This window comes from Atta cephalotes (assembly GCF_000143395.1).
Source record: "Atta cephalotes unplaced genomic scaffold scaffold00059, whole genome shotgun sequence".
NCBI classification, from domain to species: domain Eukaryota; kingdom Metazoa; phylum Arthropoda; class Insecta; order Hymenoptera; family Formicidae; genus Atta; species Atta cephalotes.
In genome coordinates this window covers 987,872-991,355 of record NW_012130123.1, presented here as the reverse complement: position 1 = coordinate 991,355, position 3,484 = coordinate 987,872, and the positions used below count along the sequence as shown (strand labels likewise).

General features: G+C 32.1%; 1 protein-coding gene across 1 annotated transcript in view; it reads left to right on the top strand.

Annotated features, from left to right (window-relative positions):
- Positions 1 to 360: 360 nt before the first annotated feature.
- Positions 361 to 3,484, top strand: part of LOC105623590 (cell differentiation protein RCD1 homolog) — a 3,916-nt gene continuing 792 nt past the window's right edge. The window contains exons 1-2 of the mRNA XM_012204978.1: positions 361 to 371; positions 2,834 to 3,173. Coding sequence (XP_012060368.1) covers positions 361 to 371; positions 2,834 to 3,173 — 351 coding nt within the window. The remainder of the gene's footprint in view (positions 372 to 2,833; positions 3,174 to 3,484) is intronic.

The following is a 3,484-nucleotide window of genomic DNA, read 5'->3' as shown; positions in this document are numbered from 1 at the left end:
CTTATAGAGTGAAACTATTTAGTAAAAAACTCATTATTAAATCATGCACATAGTAGTTATGAAAAAAGATTTTTGAAATTGGATGTTGTCGAATTTTATTGAGGTTAATTTTCAAACTTTGTTTTATTATATAATAAATAAATATTTGGTAATAGTCTGCATGCAGTGATAGAGTAAGGTCATATTAATAGGAAAACACGTGATATAATGATTTGTTTAACTGTAAAGATTAGATTTGGTGATCATGAAATCGTAAGGCATGAAAGTCGTAATATGAGATACTTAGGATATTCCTAATATTATATGAGAGCATAAACAATTCAATATCCCAAAGCACTATTGAACGAAATATTAAAAATGATGATTCTATTGTTAAGATTACTCATACACACATACTCGCATACACATACATCGAAAAATTATATAATTATTATGTATAACATTTAAATTCTTTGTTCCTACTTATATAATAATATAATAATATAATAAAAGTATGTAAAAAGCTTTCCTTTATTTTTTTCTTAGTTTTCTGTTATGAGATCTCACCTCATACAAGAAAACCCTTGTATCTCATAGGAATCCTTTTTTTGAATGAGCAAATTCGATACAAAAATTTCACATACAACAAAGTATAGCTACTATCGATCGCTAACTTTTGGTGATAAATCTTGAATATATTTCCCATAAAATTAACATAAAATAGGAATTAAGGTTGCAAGTTATAAATTACATACAAATCTTTAAAAAAAGGTATCTCATATTAGGCGACTTTACTCTATATAGTACTGATCGAGATTTGGTTGATGATTGATGAAATTCTCTGTTTAATTTTATTTAAAAAGAGGACGAAGAGAGTTTCCGATCTAAATGTTAAGAAATTAAAAATAATTATTTATAAATGCTGTTAGCGATAACATAGATATGTTTCATTTCACGCATAATATGTTGCATGATGTATCATTTTGTTCTTTTTATTCGAAGAACAACAACAATAAAATGATACATCTTCCATTTAGTAATACAAGTTGACACAAATATCATTCCATCTTTCTTTCCATGAGTAACAAGAAAGAAAGATGGAACGATATTTTATCGATACTGTGTCACTAAATGGAAGGCATCCTATGTGTATTATACTTGAAATGAAACGCACTCCAATGAGCTGCTCCAGTCAGAATGATGAATGCTATAAATTGATAGACATGAAGCTGCCAAAGTGAGGGGAAACATAATATGAATCTTTTATCAATAAAATATCTAATATTTATTTTCTGCCGAATAACATTTGATCGATAACATTTTGACATTGAGCCTTTCATTGTTTAAATACTTGCAATATATCTCCTGGAATCCTATTCTGTAACTTTTAACGATATTGTTTATGTGTTGCGCAGTTTTTTCATCATATAAAGGCTGTGTTCCAAAATATCTATGCAAAGACACTATAACGATATTAACATTATCGTTAAGAGTTACAGAATAGGACAGTTTGGCCGCGGTCCGATTCACGCGCTCACAATGCTTAAAAATCATTTTATCCTTGTTGTTTGTCAAATGTTAAACAAAGACAAATGATGCTCATGAGCGTGTCAGCATGAATCGAACCACTTAAGCTTCATGTACATACATAGCAATATATTGTGATCTTTAGGCCCGACCAACATTACTTTGATTTTAGGCATCGATGAGATAAGACTATTAAAAATCGTCAATCCTGGGCAAATTTTCGGCGATATAAAAAAGACCGAGGGCCCGGAATTAAAAAACGCTAACATTATCGACAATTGATATAAATTTGCTATTATTTAACATAAATATTTGGCTTATGCATTATTAAATTCATGATTTTTTATTATATAAATGTTTCATAAATAAATATGCATATTTGTAAAGCTATAATATCCTATATTGCAGAAAAATTACAATTTTTTTTCTGCAGTTATCATCTCTGTTGATAATCAAACTTTGACGATAACACTAAAATCACAATTTAAAAACAAATCGAGTGTTATTGAGTTCTAAATGCATAAATACAGCTACTAAACTAATAAATCATAAAATTAATGCAATATTATCAGTTTTTAACTATTAATATTCTCGACACTTCAATATTCTCGAGGACGCAAACTCGTAAGAATGTCGGTCTTTAATAGTATTTCGTCGTTTTAGATAAGGTTTTTAAAACTCTCTCTGTCTCTGTTTCTTTTTCGCTTTAAAACAAGACAGAAAGAGTCTTAAGTTTCGCTTAAAGTCAAAGTAACGTTGATGCAACCGAGCCTTAAAAGTATATTAGTATAAGTACAGGACAATAGCGAACCCGCGTCCTCCGCGTCAGTTAGGTCGTTACTTAACGAAAGAAGGTTATGTTCAGATGTCGCACTGTGCGGACAAGTTGGAAGAAATATAGAAAACGTATTGCTTCTGACATGTTTACCGACTCTGAAGATTTGGCGAGATTATATTGAATTTCATCAAGCTTGGTAAGCATCGTGATGCATTAAGGATTGACTAATTCTATACAAGAAGCACACGAAAACGCTACGAAAAGTCGTGTATATTATCGAACTCTGTACGTGCGAATGTGTCGATCTACATAGCAGGAGAGGTTAGGATTCGAAGCTTGGGTACGTAATAAGTGAACGTAAAGCAAGGAGATTGATCGTGGATATAAGGCAAGTTTTTTTTAAATTTCTAATTGTATTATGCGCAAATGCAACTCTGCTCCATTTGCGCATATTGCATAATTGATCGATTGATAAATTAAAAAACTCGCTTATAATTATGAACGGTTGTGCAGATCGCGATACGTCAGTGCTACAAATCGAAACAACAGCCAGGGTTACGACATGAGTACTCAGCAGAGTCCAGCTGCCCTGCAATCCACTGTCGACCGTGAGAAGGTATATACGTGGATAATCGAGTTATCAAATCCAGAGACAAGAGAGAATGCTCTTCTGGAGTTGAGTAAGAAGCGTGAGGTAGTGCCTGATCTGGCACCCATGTTGTGGCACTCGTTTGGCACTACAGCTTCTCTCCTTCAGGAGATCATTAACATTTATCCGGCAATCAATCCTGCGACTCTCACAGCTTATCAAAGTAATCGGGTTTGTAATGCCTTGGCGTTGCTACAATGCGTAGCCAGCCATCCAGAAACGAGATCTGCATTTTTACAGGTAGGTTATTCTATGATTTATAGCTTTAAGCAGTGATAAAATTCTTTCCTGCTCGATATAAATATTAATAATATTTAAAATATAATAATTATTATTATACTGACTGTATCTGTTTTATGAATAAAGAGGAGAATTTTATTTAACAAATGTATGTACAGTAGAATTCCGTTTATCTGCATTCCACTTATATAAACAAGTTCATGCTCAAATATCTGAATTCATAGCTGAGCTCCTATTATCTGAACTGAAAGCGCTGTAGTGCTGTGACTTCGAATAATAGAGCTCAATATATTTAACTCAGAATCATTCGA